Source organism: Homalodisca vitripennis, chromosome 3, assembly GCF_021130785.1.
Source record: "Homalodisca vitripennis isolate AUS2020 chromosome 3, UT_GWSS_2.1, whole genome shotgun sequence".
Classification (NCBI taxonomy): Eukaryota; Metazoa; Arthropoda; class Insecta; order Hemiptera; family Cicadellidae; genus Homalodisca; species Homalodisca vitripennis.
The window spans coordinates 152,551,619-152,567,619 of record NC_060209.1 but is presented as its reverse complement, the minus strand read 5'-3'; the positions used below and the strand labels follow the sequence as shown (position 1 = coordinate 152,567,619).

General features: G+C 37.2%; 1 protein-coding gene across 1 annotated transcript in view; it reads right to left on the bottom strand.

Annotated features, from left to right (window-relative positions):
* Positions 1-9,293: 9,293 nt before the first annotated feature.
* The window catches only part of LOC124358407 (DNA ligase 3-like), a 109,156-nt gene continuing 102,448 nt past the window's right edge, over positions 9,294-16,001 (bottom strand). The window contains 2 exon segments of the mRNA XM_046810706.1: positions 9,294-9,468; positions 12,761-12,830. Of these exon segments, the coding sequence (XP_046666662.1) occupies positions 9,367-9,468; positions 12,761-12,830 (172 nt within the window). The 3' untranslated portion in view covers positions 9,294-9,366.

Below are 16,001 nucleotides of genomic sequence, written 5' to 3'. Positions count from 1 at the left end.
CATGAAACTGGAAGGTGTGTTCTTTGTCCAAGAGCCAAAAACCGAAAGAGTCGCACGAGGTGCCCTCAATGTCAACGCTTCATCTGCCGGGAACACACATCCTTTGCTTGTGTTACATGTGCCGCTGCAGAAAGGGATGTCAGTGATACAGACGATGATGAGTGAAGAGAGTAAAAAGTTTGAGCGAAAAATTGTTTACCGTAGCAGTTTGTAAGTTATTTTTAATTTTTTATTTGATTTGATATTCGATTATTAAACCCTACGGTTGGTTATTAGGTTTTTATATTATGTTAAAAATTTGTATTTTTGTTTTAATCTACTTTCTTTTAAATTACATATTTTGTTTTGTAGAAATGTTTATTTAAAGCTACACTTTATATCTCCTCATTTATACTAAAAACTTTTATTAAAACAATTTTGTTTTGTAGTATATAAAAATATTAAATGATTTTTTTTTACATTTGAACACATTTTCAGTAACATTATTTTATTCCCAAATCCTTGTAATCAATAAGAATTGTATATAAAGCAGTATTTAATCAATTATAATGATTTAAAGACAGCAATACATAGTGCGGTCTTTTGTACACCACGCGACCTAGTACGTGTGGATCAGTGACGCGCCCTCTCCAGGGTTAACTAAAAATTATCAACAATACTTCCCAAAACAGGGACACCTATTATACACAAAATTTGAACACAAACATCCTAGTTATAAATAAATAATGAATAAAAAGTTAACCTTACAAAACACTACACTTAAAATTTATGCTAATTATTCAGGGATGCTACAAGTCAGGGAATCCGGTCTCAAGTCAGGGAATTTCGACGTTGGTCAGGGAAAAATATAAAATCCCTTTACACAAAATAAACTTACTGCCGCCGCGCCGAGTCCAAGCCTGCAGACGACGCGCCGCATGAAGCAGGCAGCCGAGGCGGCTCGGCTGGCCCGGCCCGGCCGGTGCGACAGACTCGCCTACCAGCCGCCCATCCCCCACCCACCCACCCGCCAGCCCGCGCGTGGCTATTGTTTACCAGGGCAGGGCTGAGCCATTTCTTTGATCTCAGCGCGGTGCCGCCACGGCAGGCGGAGTGTTGGGAGGAGGGTGCCGTGACGTCACTGGCCTGATCAGGCCAGATACCGCCACCGCGCCTGCACCGCGTTGCTACTTGCAGGGACTGGCCGTGTTGGCGTTGAACATGTGTTACATTGGCGCACTGTCGTTTACACGCTGCTGCACTTGCCGAAGTGATTTAATTGAGGTTGATCCTCAGTGATTTGATGTGGATTTAGTTTATTTATGCAGTGTCAAAATGAGTTGTTGTGCTGTGGCTACTTGTCCAAATAAGTCTAAAAAGACTAAAGGAAGTGAACAGCGAATAGTGTACCATAAGTTTCCAAAAGACAGTGAGACTTGTAGGATTTGGTTATCAAAGTGTAAAAGAGGAGACACAGTAAATTGTAAGTATGCCTATGTGTGTAGTGATCATTTTGCACCATCTGACTATATTGATGACATGAAAAATCGCTTATTAGGGCTGCCTCAGAAATTGTTATTAAAGCCCTTTGTTGTTCCGTCAATAAAACTTCCCACTATCAGTAATGACGATGACGATGTACGCAATGAACGGATAGAAAAACGACGTGTTCGTAAAAACGCAATTGAACGATTAGACAGTTTAAGTCCAAAAAAACTCGAATTGAGCCGCTAAATACAGACCGATTAGACGAAAGTAACCTCGTACAACCGAGTTCTGTTCGCGAAAAATGCGAGAATCTGTTAGAAGAAAACAACAATCTGAAATCTTCCATTTGATGTTTTAGAACACAAACTAACTAATCTGAGAAGAGAGCATGATACATTGTATAAAAGGAACGTTAATACAAACATCCCTACATCCTGGGTGTGTTTAGTAACTTAAAATGCGAGAGGAAACAGCTTAAACAAGCTAAGAAGTGGATTCAATCAAAAAAAGACTGAAGAACAGTGTTGAACTAGATAAATGAGTGCTGTAACTATTAAGTGGTATCAATCTATTAACATGCATAATTGTAGTTTTACTTTTAGGTATTGACGTCTTAAACAAACCAGTAAACAAATAATGCTGTAACATGAACGAACTAATTTTATTTGGACTTGCAATCTTTTCGTCATTGGTTCTACTAGACATTTACATTGTCTAAGGTAAGTCACAAAATATTTTCAAACATCCATAAAATTATTTAAATAGTTATTAACCAATAAGATGTGTGCAAATTGAAAAAAAGTAGATTCGACGGATATTATTTCTTTCTAAAATTATTCTATTATTCATTTGTATAGAAAAACCTAAGGGAATATTAACAATATTTTATTCCAATTCTTCCAATGAAACTTATAGATACTTATAGTTGAAACTTACTACAACTTTGCCGCTAAAAGTTTGTTTTTAACCAAAAAAATAACGCTTATAAACTTCCAATGTATTGCATTTCGGAGTTCAAACACGCCTTTTTGTGGTTGTACAATTTTCAAATCGATATAAACTGAAATATATTTATACTGCTAGTTTCAGCAGATCACACAGTTTAAGAATATATAAGGATGTCCTTAACTATATTATTCTACTGATGTGTAATAGCGTATAAACCATAACGCTCCCATATAGTGGCAAGCGGGTAGACGCGGCAGACGTCAGGTTCGTGACGTATGCGGTCACGTGACCAGGGGGTCACGCCGGCAGGCAAAATGGTGCAGCCCTTGATACTAGGCCCTGATTGTTTACAACATCAGTCACCAGTAGTCGGCGCTCGCTCCCAGCAGTTCGTCGCCGTGCGCACCGCGCCGTGTCCAACCACCGTGCCCACCATGTCCAACAAGAAAACCATCTTTCATGATGATTGGATTGTTAATGATCCTACGCTCCGAGACATTCGAAGAGCGACGAGGGACACAGAGTTCTACTATACTATTTGCAAAGGCACCCGGCAACTCAGTAATATGGGGAAGATGGCACTTACTAGTCATATCAAGTCAGCCAAACACAAGAAGGCTCTAGCTGCCAGGCAATCGACAGCTGATATTCGTGCCTTCAGCACATCTCCGGTAAGTGCAACAGTTTTTAAAATTTAGCTTTTACGTACGTTTTTTTTTTTAAATTACTCGTAGATGTCTTCTCAGTGAATCGCTCGTATTTTCGTATATGAATAAATAACACTGATCGCCCTATGTTCCTCTGTTTCGCAGGTGAGACCATCTACCGCCCCCTCCTCGGTTGAAGACATTGCCGAGTGCGACGACCCACCGGCGCCCCCGACGACTCCGGCATCTACACCGAGCCAACATGTATCCAAGAGCACGATTTCGAGCCAGCAAAGTCGTATGGAGCGATTCTGTGCCAAAGACGATCTTACGACGGCAGATATTTTGTGGTGCCTTCAGGCCGTTGACAACCACTCCTCGCTAGCAGCGACGGGTAAGCAAGCGGCGCTCTTCGAACGCATGTTCCCCGACAGCCAAATCGCCAAGAATATGGCTCTTGGCCGACTCAAAGTAGGCTACAGTATCACTTTTGGTCTCAGTCCCTACTATTTTGAATGTGTCCTTAACAGTGCGCGGAACGCAGATGCGTTTGTTATTTCATTTGACAAGAGCCTGAACAAAAAATCAAAATTACTTCTGATGGATTTTGTGATAACAGATTGGTGTAAGAAAACAAATAAGGTGGAAACACATTACTTTTCATCTGCGTTCCTAGGCCGGTCCCGCGCCAAAGACTTGTGCAGTGCTTTTAAGGAAGAACTAAAGGATTTGTCACTCCAAAAATTATTGCAAGTTTCAGTGGACGGACCTAACGTGAACTTTGCTTTTCTGAAAGAGCTCTCTTTTATTAGAATTATTTGAAAGAAATCTCCAATCTTTCTTGAGCTAGGGTCATGTGGTCTACACACTGTTAATAATAGTTTCAAGTCTGGCTTTAATACTGTTCCATGGAAACTAGCTGAATTCCTTCGTGGTATATACTATGTTTTCAAAGACGTGCCTGCCAGAAGAGCTGAGTATATACGGTTCAGTGAAGAAGAAAATCCTGTTTTTCCGGCAAAGTTTTGTGCTGTTCGGTGGCTGGAGAATGCTGAAGTAGCTGAAAAGGCTCTTAAAGCACTGCCATGCCTAGAAAAGTTTGTCGAGGGTGTAGAAGAAGGTATCAAAATATCATCAAAGAGCTACAGTAATTTGGCTAAAGGACTGAAAGAGAAAATCTTACCTGTTAGGCTTGCCTTTTTTATGTATGTTGCACAGCAATTGCACCCCTTTCTTAAAGCTTATCAGTGTAAAGAACCAATGATTCCCTTTCTGTACAGTGATCTCAGTGCACTAATTAAGGACCTTATGAGTCAGTTTATCAAAAGTGTCATCCTTGACAAAGTGAAGTCAGTAACAGATGTAGATCTCAAAAATTCTGCCAACTTTCTAGCAGAGAAACATGTAAAAGTTGGGAATGCGGTAAGGACTGAAATTAAGAAACTCAATCTTAGTAGAGATGCAGTAAAGGAATTTAAGACTGATTGTAAAAATATTCTTGTCAAAATATGTGATATGCTTGTTACCAAATCTCCTATTAAGTATAGCCTTACTAAGAATGTTACATTTTGTGATCCTGCTTTAATAGCTAGTCATTTAAGTGTTTCTAGGAACAGACTGGAAAAGTGTGTTCAAAATTTTCACTCTAAGAATTGGATATCCAGTCAAGCAGCTGATCAAGTTGAGGGCGAGTTTAGAACTCTTACAAATAAATCTGATGTAATAACATTGTAAGTCGTACCGCAGAAGTGACCAGCGCATTGATCACTTCTGGAGGGGCCTTCTGGAGGGGAAAGATGCTTCCAACCTGTACTCTATATATATAGGAGTTCTGGACAAATTAAAATTATTATGTGATTAGTAGGATGTAATTGATTAATATTTAATTATAAATTGCAGTCTTTGAAAAATGATAGCTCTTAATATACTAAACGTTTAAATAAAGACTGAACTCGCCTCTACAGGTTCTGAAACAAGTGCCTTAATTGACTAAAATAATGTTAATTAAACAGTTTCATTTGAAGAAAAAAGGTTGCTGGCTGTTCTCTCAATTTTGTGATCTGCTACCAATTGTAATGCCCCTGCCAAAATTTAACTAGTCAACATCGACACGACCGTTTTAGATACGTTTTGACATGCGGCTAATCCAGTCCCAGCGTGTTACCAAGAGGCAGATCTTGGTGACAGAACAGCCAGTAGCGTAGCCAGAAATTTCGTTCGGGGGGGGTCCGAAACCAGGGGCGTTTTGTGTGTTATTTGCCAATGAATTCACTGGTAAAAGGTAAATACCAAAAATATGGAGCTTTAGTAACTACGCCTTATAGAAAGTGGAAAGATGTAATAGGCAAATTAAACTCTCACAGCAACTCTAATACCACAAATTTTCTTGTATAGCTACAGAAACTTTACGAAGTTCGATTCTGGCCGAGTAGAAGGCACCAAAGTGATGTTGGATTCACTGGATAAGAAAGAAAAAGAACAAAACAGAGCTTCACTCAAGCGTATAATTGACTCAAATATATTTTGTGAAGAAAATGAAATACCCCTTCAGGGATATTGGGCCACTGACGGCCGAAAACCCTTTAGAAAAGAAGGGCGATTTTCGAGCGTTGCTCGGGTACACATCAAACTAACGGTCGGAAAATGCACCGGAAAACCTCTACTGATTAGAAGTTCGGGCACTTTGGATTTCATTGATTGAGGTATTTATGAATGATTTATAATGACGATTTTTTGTATCATTACACTGTAGACGAGCATATAATTATCTGAAAAATCACTTTCGGTCGGAAATAAAATACACCTGAAAACCTCTAATGATTAGAACTTCAACTACTTCGGACTTCGGTTATTGAGGTAAACGTGGTATTTTTGATTGAGTTAGGACGACGATTTTTTGTTATCATTAAACTGTACTCGACTACCTATATAATTATCGAGAAAAAATCACTTCCGGTCGGTAAATACCGAAGAAAAGCTCTCTACAGATTCGTTTTGACGATTTTGGATTTCACTGGTTGAGTGGTTGAGGTAAAAGTAGTACTTATAATTATGTTAGGACATTGATTTTAGAGATTAATTCAACGCCGACTAATAAATATATAATTATCGAGAAAAAAAAATCACTTCCGATCGGAATATACTAAGGAAAATGAAATAATACCTCAGTCAGTGAAATCCAAAGTAGTCGGAACTTTTTATCAGTAGAGTTTTTCCGGTGTATTAGCGATTTTTTAAATTTTTCTTTGATAATTATATAGGTATTAGTCGGCGTTCAATTGATACCTAAAATCAATATTCTAACATAATTCTAAGTACCACTTTTATCTCAACGACTCAACCAGTGAAATCCAAAATCGTCAAAATCTGAATCAGTAGAGCTTTTCCTCGATATATTCCGACCGGAGGTAATAATAATACTTTTTATTGTGTCAACAATTATTATAAAAATTGCATACAATCGTCAAATTAAATTATTTAGAAATATGTATATTTATTTTAAATTGCCCCCATTCATACCCGTTCATACACAGTCCACACTCATTCCTAAGACTCATACATACTTACAGCCATACGTTTAAAACTCTTCTAAAATTTACCACCAGAAATAGAGGATGATCGAATTACTTTAAATTTCATCCTAGCGGCTCATCATAAACTCTTCCACCGAATAAAACACCCTCGACACCAAAAAGTGTCTCAATCGAGCTTTAAATTTTGTTGGTTCATTCAAATTTTTGATTTCATGAGGGAGTTTGTTGATCAACTTAACACCAACCTCGAATGGCAAACGTTTGAATGCGGCTGTTCTGTGCGGATGTAACCGAAGGTTGTCCCTGCACCTTGTCCTGTATTGATGGACGTCCCTGCCCCGGACCAACTCGCACTTAAATCGGCAGTACAGGGCGACATCGAGGATGTAGAGACAGGGCAAAGTTAGCAACCCCAGCTCCCTAAAGGCATCTCTGCATGAATTTCGGGATTTCAATTTTGAAATGATGCGGACAGCTTTCTTTTGACTTCTAAATACTCGCTCAAATTTGTATTTAGAACAGCTGCACCATAGCCTCAACTCGTACGTTAGATGGGGGTGTACAAGGCCGAAGTAGGCCATTTTTAGTACATCCCGGGAGCAAAATTTTGAAAGGTTCCGTATAGCATAAATGCCTGAAGAAACCTTTGAGCAGGTACTTTCAACGTGATTGTCTCAAGTCAGACTTCGATCAAGGTACATTCCGAGGAACTAGGTGGAATCAGTTTCCTCTATGAGGACATCGTCCGCCATCACAGCAGCGTGATCCTCAATCTCTCTTTACCGCAAACAGAAATTTAGTGCATTCGATTTGGAGTTATTGGTCCTCAGATTTAATAAAAAAAAAAAAAAAAAAAAAAAAAAAACTGAATACATGAATTCAGTTCTAAAAAGAAAATGATTTCTAATTCATGTTTTGTTGGAGCTTTAATGCAGCGTCAACATACTGGACCATTTTCCCTCTCAGGAGCGATGAGTTCAGCCTGCTGACGTACACAAGGAACAAGACTGGTCCAAGTATAGAACCCTGTGGGACTCCATAGGAAAAAAGTCGCTAATTTAAAGTGATTTAATTGTTTTTTTTTCTCGGTAATTATATATGTATTAGTCGGCGTTGAATTAATACCTAAAATCACCGTCCTAACATAATCCTAAGTACCACTTTTACCTCAACCACTCAACCAATGAAATCCAAAATCGTCAAAACTTGAATCTGTAGAGAGCTTTTCTTCGGTATTTACCGACCGGAAGTGATTTTTTTTCTCGATAATTATATAGGTATGGTGAACAGTTTAATGATAACAAAAATCGTCGTCCTAACTCAATCGAAACCCCCACGTTTACCTCAATCATTGAAGTCCAAATTAGTTGAAGTTCTAATCAGTAGAGTTTTTCAAGTGTATTATCCGACCGAAAGTTTTTTTTTTCGATAATTATATACACGTTTACAGTTTAATGACACCTAAAATCAACGTCGTAACTTAATTCTAAGCAGTCACTTTACGTCCCCACGACGAATTTGAACGAAGTGGTCGCTAATTTAAACTGTTCGCCGTGTTACGGTTCAGGTTACTTTACGAAGTCACGTGACCGCGCCCTATAGAAATACCGTGATTACACTACACTATTCGAAAGGCCGAGCCCAAAAGTATCGTTTGATACTTTATGATTTAAACGAAAGGACAATAATATTTTTAACAATGGTCACTTCAATCAGTGAAATCAATCAATTTAATGTTTGTAGACAAGAGTAATGATAACTGTCCTTTTTTTCCTGCCCCATGCTTTATTTTTTAATATGTCTGAAAATTTCGGGGGGGGTCTGGACCCCCCCCTTCGCTACGCCACTGAGAACAGCCAGCCTTTTTTAACGCACTGCATTAATTATAGACACTTAAACCCTACTCAAAAAATACCAAATTATCCCCCCAAATCCTAGCATTGGCAAACGCTACATCTTTTTAGAAATTGACCCCTTAGCGCAGCTTGTCAAACACCCTCCCCTGACTTGTGCGAACAACCTACCCACTCATCATCATCATTATCCTATTCATATCCATAAAATAATTACAACTAACACTAAACACCAAACCAACAACATATAACTAAAATATACTCATCTGTGTCGAACTCACAGATAGCCGAAACGGACACCAAACACCAACACCGCCCTGCTCTGCTCTCCTCCTGATGTCATTCCGCCGACTGTCCCTGCACGACTCCCCGCGTTACCCCTGTTGACCTTATCATTCCGCTGCCCTTTGCCCGACTCCTCTCTCTCTCTCTCATGCAACAACTAATCAGCTGACCCCTGTTCACTGGGTTACCCCGCCAATAGAAATAACCTGTGGTGAAAATCACCACAGTTTGTTATAATCTTTATTTGTAGTTACTATAGTGGTATCATCAGCGTATAAAACAATATTCGCAGATACATTTATACTCAGATCATTCACTGCAATTAAAAACAGCAAAGGCCCAAGAACAGAGCCCTGTGGGACTCCACAGATTATTGGTTTACACAGAAATATATCTTTTTCTAATAATACATATTGAGATCTATTTTTGAAGTAAGAGCTAAAGGTTTTTTAAGTATAATTAGTGAAGGGGAATAGAACGAGGTAATGTTCAATAAATAAACACAATTTAACATTTAAATGTCAAGAATAATTTATAGAACAGTAATAACAAGATTTAAACGTAAAACATGCAAAAAAAATGTAAAGAATTACATGTAGAAAATATAAAGTTGTAGACTTGAAAGAAGGAATATCACGACTTCTTGGTATAATGTTTAACAAGTTGGAGTTTCTGCAGTTTGATGCTGTCCCACAGCCAAGACACATCAACAGCTGTTCCTGCCAACGGCTCATCCTACAATCACAACATCGCTGGTGACGGTTACTGTACTATATGCAATCTTAACCTAATTTTCTCTCTGAAGAAGAAAAAGAAGCCTAAAATTGTATTGCGACAAAATATAGTGAAACATTTCAACATTAATACAGAACTAATATAATTATATTCTGTAAATACTTAGGTTACAATAGCTGAATTGGTGCAAGCTTAATAACAACTTAAATGATTTTGAGCAAAAAAACAAGTATTTTTGTTCTTTGTCTAAAGTTTGTTATTGACGATGGAAGGTTTGAATGGATAATAGGATTTTGGACATTTGCTATCGTTATATGTTACAACATGTACAACACAACATTTTGAAGATTGAAATTTATCCTCGTCAGGTGTAAAAATGATTGAACCACTTTTTTTCTTTCTTTTGTAATGGACTAACTATTTTTTAACCTGATGAAGAGGCTAGATTTCAATCCTCAAAACGTTGTGTTATACATTTTATAACATAATGATGGGTAGTGAAGGAAACAGAATTTTTCCGGACATTTGCCATCGTTCAGTGAAACAAAAAATCAGTAACACTAAGTTTTGAGATCTGCAATCTGATCTCTTCTTCAGGTAAATAATTAACCTAATACATAATTACAAACTAGGTTAAAATAAACAAATACCAAAGCGTTGTGACAAGTCAGGAATCATAACCACCATGTTGTGTGTCAACTTCATTAACTCTAAAACATGCACTTAATAAAGAACTATACACAACACTAATCATTGTAACTGAACTACAGACTACACGTCACAATACGTCTGCATTCGATTACCAGCCACCTACGTCTGACCAGAGGCTACTAGCAAATAGCAATCGTCACAGCAGAAACAAGATGGCAGAAATAAAAAGGAAGGGGGACAGGAATGGGCCTTTTTTATTACTATTATTATTCGTTCATGCTAGATGAACTTCTTAAAACCATAATGTGACTATTATAACCATAATTGGTTTATTATAAATATCTTATCCATTTGATACTTTTGGTTTTCTTTTTAGTTCATTTTTAGAATTGGCAACTAAAACGGCCTAATCTCGACTGATGGTTGACTGATTGGTTGGTCTGCCAATTTAATGTAAGTTGCCTCTATTAATTTCCTTTTAAAGAAATGTGGTTCTCGAAGTATTATGTTGGCTTCATCCCAATTCATATGATGGTCTTCGGACCAAAATGGTGTGCAATTTTTTATTTCTCTGTGAGACCCTTTCTCGTGTTTTCTGTGTGTTCTTTTATCCTTACGTTTAATGGTCTTTTTGTCTCATCTATATATTCCCTATTGCAACTATGTTTTATACTATAAACACAGTTTTTAGAATCCTGTGTGCCATGCGTTAAGATGTCCAAGACGACTTTAGAAAATTTCCTGCAAAGTCAATCACAAGAACTAATGATGGGCCAGAGAGGGATGGTAGGTTTGTGGATTTTGGGACGGCCATATAATATGGGGGGATTTTGGAATGGTGAGAGTTAATTCAGATCTAAATTTATCTGAAAAATATGCTTTGTGTTTTCTTAAGATGTTTGCTACTTTGCGTTCAATTGAATCAGTCGGGTCTTTGTTTAAAACCGTATATTTTACCAGTATTTAGAGTTTCAGAAATCTTTTCTTTATACGCTACTGAGCCAAGTAGAACAGTACCGTTGCCTTTATCGGCTGGTAGGATTTGGACCATGTCATCTTTCCCAGGGATCAACATGGCCTTTTCTCCTCTATTCTCAAATTGGGCTTTGTGGGATGAATTTTCCTGAGCAAAAGATTGGCCTCACAACGAAACCGGTCACCCTGTTCCTCAGATGACTGTGAAACAGCCGACTCAATTCCAGTTACGAAATCCAGTGCCTTTACCAATTTTTGTGCCACAGAAAAGTTTAAATCCTTAGATAAAACTCATATTTCCGCTTCATTGAGGATTTTTGAAGAGAGGTTCATTACATTTTTATTATTTGCATCTGTCTTTAGGCAAATCACATTGTTTAGGGCTAATTTTTTCAAGTTTTGAAATTGTTTTCTTGTTTATTTCAGAAACTTTATTACATCTATTTTGGATGCTTTCGAGAATGTTAATGAATTGTGTACTAATCAGGGTTTTTAATTCAGTTTTTTTACATTCAATACTATTTTGAAGGAGGCATCTTTCACAATGATGATATGCAATTCTTTTTTTAAGTAAAGATTTAGAAGCAGAAGACAAAATTTTACTGGCTTTCCTACTATAAAAAGGAGTTTTTTACTTGTACGTTTTTCAACAACCGAGTAGTGTCGAAACCCTACTATCCTTTAAGTATTTTTGGTTGCTTGATTTGAGCTGAGTTTATCTTATACTTCTTAAATAGTGTTAGATTTCCAAAACAGATTGTACTCCATTTCATAATTTTTAAACTTAGCAACTATTTAGTAATCTCAGGTCATTGGTTTATCTCTCCTTACGTTAAAGGGTGGACAGCTCTCTTAGACCAGAATAAGGAGGATATAAGACTGATATTAGGAATGTTGACAGGACATGGCCCTCTAAGGAAGCACCTTATGAAGGTAGGCCTTAGCCAGAGTAACGAGTGTAGACTCTGTGGAGAGGAGGAGGAGTCAGCAGAGCAAATTTGGTTAGATTGTCCTGCCATCGTAGAAACTTGGAAAAGATACCTGGGAGCATATCTCCTCAGCCCCAAGGATATCAGAGAACAGGAGCCCTCAAATTTGATTGGTTTTTGCAAAAGCCTTGGACTTTGAGGGCACAAAATTAAAGTAAGGGAGGCGCAAAGGTCCTTTTAGGACTAAGCGCGAGGACAAATTGTCCTTTTCCCTCTGGAAGGAAAAATAACTCAGATCATGTGGAATCCTCGAATCAGTGACAGAGAATTAAGGCTTCAGTGCATTAACTACTATGTTGATTCTTAGGCCATTACGTGATCTGCTCGTAAAGAGGTCATTAGGTACATATGTTTACTGTATACCTAATTTAATGAAAATAAAAACAACATGCTTATTTAGTAGATGCTTGATTTCTTGGCTGTTAAGATATTTTGCATTCTGCATCTTTCATAATAAAAGGAATATCTTCACAATAATATTTGCAATAAGTAACAAAGATGTGGTAAACCCAGATATCTGGACTTATTACAGATAAATTAACAAACGACCAGCGCAAAATGGGATCAGCTGTGTTTATTACAATGTATTTCGTAATGTTCATTTAACACTGTATTGATTACAAATGATAAGAAAAGTATGATAGGTATAATTTTTATATGGTACTATACTGATTTACCTGATTTGTCCCCACGACTGTATGAGTTGCTTCATCTGCATTGTGATCTTTCAGTAAATCACCTCCATAACTACATTAAAATATTAAGGACTGTAACTGAATAAACATGCATAATACTACACACTTGGTACAGTACTTGTTTTCAATTTCTAATGATTTATTTATTAATTTTTATTTGAAGAACTTGGAGAACATTCTCTAGATCTATCAATGATGTAGAGTTTTACAACTGGACTAAAGAATGTGAGTATATAGTATTGTCGACAGTCATATAGCATAGCAATGTGAACTGTATTTAGTGAGATTTGCAAGGAAGGAAATGCAAACAGCATGTTGTTAATCGTATGTCTTTAAAATGACTAAAACAGTGATTTGAGGAACCAATAGGTGGAAAACCCCGCAATTGCTTATAAAGTTTGTGACTTATAACAAAGGTGTGGGTTATATCGGCGGGAAACCATTATAACTATACTTCAGTGCAATACGATTTCTTCAAAATTTTCACAACAGTTCTATATTGAGTGGCTTTAGATGTCTAGTGATGCATTATGACATCTGAAATAGTCAACATGTTAAAACTCCTGCATAATCAATACCTAGCCAAAGTACATGGAGTTATCCCACTTATTAAGCCTATAAACTCAGTGATCTTTAGTTGCCTATAAAGGCAACTGCTCTCTGCCAATAAAGAGGCAAGATGGCTGCCGGCGGGAGGAAGGACGATGTATGTGGAGTGTGTGTAAATAAAGTGACTAAAAGAACTGGGGGTGTTAAATGTAATGGCTTTTGCAATAAATGGTACCATATTAAGTGTACTACATTGTCAAGCGAAGATTTTAAGAAATTTCTTGATCTAAGCGGCTAAGTAATGTGGTACTGCGAACCATGCAAGGTGAAGGTTAATGAGCTCGTGTTGAGTGGTGATTCGTCAACGGAAAATGTACAGGCAGAAAGTGAGAATGGCTGTTTAAATCCGCATTTAAAACTTATTTTAGACCAGTTGGACATTGTGAGTGAGAATTATTCAAAACTTGAGGAAAGAATGACTCTTGTTGAAAAGGTTAGCAATCGAAATGTTAACCTCTCAACACAAGGTTCAATTTGTGATGAAGCTGGTGAATGTACAGATATGTCGGGGTCGGAAGGCATATCCAATACTGTTGCTTTGGACAATAATGTTGGTGTGGACATTGAATCAAACGATAATAGCGATAATTCACTCTCTGACAAAGCTGATGTGACTTCGGAAGCAGCTGGATCCCGTAGGCCTAGTGGTGGGGCTATCAGAGTTGTGAACGGACAACGAGTTATTAATAATTCTGAATGGAAGGTGGTTAATCACAAAAAGAAACCAGTGACAGCTAGGTATATGCCTAGTTACAACCAGTATGAAATGCGTAAACCTAGACCTAATGGAGGTTATGTTGAACAAGGTAAGCCTAGGCTTAGGAACAACTCAACTAATGTGCCTCTGACTAAAGGCAGACCTATGCATGAAAATAGTGTTAGTATTGCGGCACCATACAGCTTTAGGGATGCTTTAAAGAGGAATGTGAAAAATAAAGTAATTTTTGGAACTAAAGTGTCAAGTGAAGGCAATATGTTAAAAACTGCACCGAGGCTGTATTGGATTTTTCTATCAGGGCTTGACGCAACTGAAAGCTCTGACAATATTAAAAGTTACCTTAAGGATCTGAAGGACTCAGATTCATATGTGTGTGAAAAGCTGACTACAAGGTTTAATGGTTATAGCTCATTTAAGATTGGCGAGCCATTTAATTTAAGTGAAGAACTGATGCATCCAAACTTGTGGCCTGAGGGATGTATAATTGGAAAGTATAAGCCCCACAGGAATAAAACCGAGGCTATGGGAACACCTGGTGATTTTTTAGCACAAAACACGTATGTAACCAAAGGGTCCTAGGTGCAGATATGAGTAGGCCATCAAAGCCTATAGACTTGGACTATAAATCTAAGGACAGTGTAAATATTGGACATTGGAATGTGCAGGGTTTTCTTGGAAAGAGAGATGAAGCTAATTTGTTGGCAATGAAATTTAATACAGACATGTTGTGTGTTTGTGAACATTGGTTGAGCAGCGATGAACTGATGGAGGTGAGTCTACCAGATTTTAAATTGATCAGCGCATTTTGTAGATCTTCGGGCCAAAGAGGGGGCACTGCAATATTTTTAAGATCCAGATGGCTGGGCGAGGAGATGACTTTTTTAACAGAACTGTCTAGTCAATATATCTGTGAAGTAGCTGCTGTATTTATAAAGGAGATTAACCTAGTTTGTATCGAAATATATAGAGTACCTGACGGTCAGAACTTTGACAATTTTATTGAGCACATGTATGAATTGTTGAGTAATTTTATGAATAGTAATAAGAATAAGGCATCAATTATGCTGTGTGGCGATTTTAATATTGATATTTTAGTCAATGACTCTAGGAAAGCTAAGTTTTTAGATTTACTTTTAGGTTTTAACCTTTGGACAACCATTTCTGATGTAACTAGGCCTAGCACGAATTTTGTGGATGGCGGATCATGTATTGACAACATTGCCACTACTGTACATTTTGACAGAATTGAGAATGCTGCAGTGGAGCCTATGGTTATGTCAGACCATCATGCAATTGTTCTAAAATGGAAATTGTTACCAAGGAAAGATAACGTTACCAGTCATGTAAATAGTAGGCTAACCAATGTAAATAGTTCTAAGCAAAAAGATTTTAAAATTGTCAGAACAATTGATTATATCAATTCATTGTATTTTGTCACTCTAATTAGTAAAATTAACTGGTTGCTTCTGTATGAGTTAAATAGCATAGATGATAAATTTGACTATTTTTTAAATAAATTTATGAACATTGTGAATATTGCTTTTCCTATTAAGTATGTACCAGCTGTTAGGGATTATTGTAAACTTCCCTCTTGGTATAATACAGACCTCAAAGAACTTAAGGAAAGTTGTTTATATATGTATGCTCAGTATAAGTCTACAGGCATAACCTACTTTAAAGAATGTTATATGAAATTAAAGAAGAAATATAAAAGCGATGTTAGAAGTTGTAAGCTACGTTTTAATTGTGAGAGGGTGTCATCTGCTAAAAATAAACCTAAAATTATGTGGTCTATTATTAATGAAAATATAAGTAATAGTGATAGGTCTAAAAGTACAGAAGTTGGAAGTAGTCTAACAGCTTGTGATTTCAATAACTTTTTTGTGAATAGTGTAA